At 72.7% G+C, this 1,415-nt stretch overlaps 1 protein-coding gene across 1 annotated transcript; it reads left to right on the forward strand.

The window, feature by feature from the left end:
• Positions 1–18: 18 nt before the first annotated feature.
• On the forward strand, positions 19–1,020 carry LOC118158826 (RNA-binding protein Nova-2-like; the record flags this gene model as incomplete). The annotated part of the gene is made up of 1 exon (XM_035313512.1): positions 19–1,020. A coding segment is annotated over one exon (939 nt), but the record flags the coding sequence as incomplete, so codon positions are not given.
• Positions 1,021–1,415: the final 395 nt, after the last annotated feature.

Raw genomic sequence — 1,415 nt, forward strand, 5'->3', positions numbered from 1 at the left:
CCCCCCCCCGCCCCCTAGGCCAAGCTGATCGTGCCCAACAGCACGGCGGGGCTCATCATCGGCAAGGGGGGCGCGACGGTGAAGGCCATCATGGAGCAGTCGGGCGCCTGGGTGCAGCTCAGCCAGAAGCCCGAGGGCCTCAACCTGCAGGAGCGCGTGGTGACGGTGAGCGGCGAGGCCGCCCAGCTGCACGCCGCCGTGCGCGCCATCGTGCAGAGGATCCAGGAGGACCCGCAGAGCAGCAGCTGCCTCAACATCAGCTACGCCAACGTCGCCGGCCCCGTGGCCAACTCCAACCCCACCGGCTCGCCCTACGCCGGCCCCGCCGACGCTCTGCCGCCCGCCGCCGTCCTGGCCGCGCCGGCCGCGTTGGGCGCCTTCGCCGCCGCTCCCGGTTTCTCCGGCGGCGACCTCTTGGCCATCGGCGCCGCCTTGAACACCTTGGCCGGTTACGGCTACGGCCCGGCGCCGGCCTTGGGCTTGGGCTCGGCCGCCTTGGCGGCGGTGGCGGCCGGGGCCACGCCGGCGGCGGCCGCCAACCTCTTGGCCTCGTACGCGAACGATGCGGCCGGCGGCCCCGGCGCGCCCGCCTTCGCCTTGGGCTCCTTGGCCAACGGCTACTTGGGGCCCGCCGCCCCCTTGGTGGCCGCCGGCGGCTCCTTCCTGGCCGCCGAGAAGCCGGCGGAGGGGGCCAAGGAGCTGGTGGAGATCGCGGTGCCGGAGAACCTGGTGGGAGCCATCCTGGGCAAGGGGGGCAAGACGCTGGTGGAGTACCAGGAGCTGACGGGCGCCCGCATCCAGATCTCCAAGAAGGGCGACTTCATCCCCGGCACCCGGAGCCGCAGGGTGACCATCACCGGCCCCCCCGCCGCCACCCAGGCCGCCCAGTTCCTCATCAGCCAGCGCGTCACCTACGAGCAGGGCGTCCGGGCCACCAACCCGCCCAAGGTGGGCTAGGGGTGGCCGCCGTGCCCCCGGCCGGGCGGCCCCGTGGGCCTGGTGGCGTCTCCGAGGGGACAGTGGGTGACCAACGGGCACGGTGCCGTCGCTTGGGGTGTCCCCGTGGGCGCGGTGGCATCTCCAAAGGACCCGTGGGTGACCCAACGGCCATCACCGCGTCACCCAAGGTGTCTCCAAGGGCTTGGTGGCATCTCCGAAGGACCCGTGGGTGACCCACAGCCATCATCTTGTCACCCAAGGTGTCCCCAGGGACGTGGTGGCATCTCTGAGGGGCCCAGGGGTGACCAACGGGCACGGTGCCATCGCTTGGGGTGTCCCCAAGGGCTTGGTGGCATCTCCGAAGGACCCAGGGGCGACCAACAGCCATCACCTTGTCCCCCAAGGTGTCCCCATGGGCACGGTGGCACCGCCCCACCCATGGGTGCCCCCAGGACCCCATACTGGGGGCACCCAGC

Source organism: Oxyura jamaicensis, unplaced genomic scaffold (genome assembly GCF_011077185.1).
Source record: "Oxyura jamaicensis isolate SHBP4307 breed ruddy duck unplaced genomic scaffold, BPBGC_Ojam_1.0 oxyUn_random_OJ13504, whole genome shotgun sequence".
NCBI classification, from domain to species: domain Eukaryota; kingdom Metazoa; phylum Chordata; class Aves; order Anseriformes; family Anatidae; genus Oxyura; species Oxyura jamaicensis.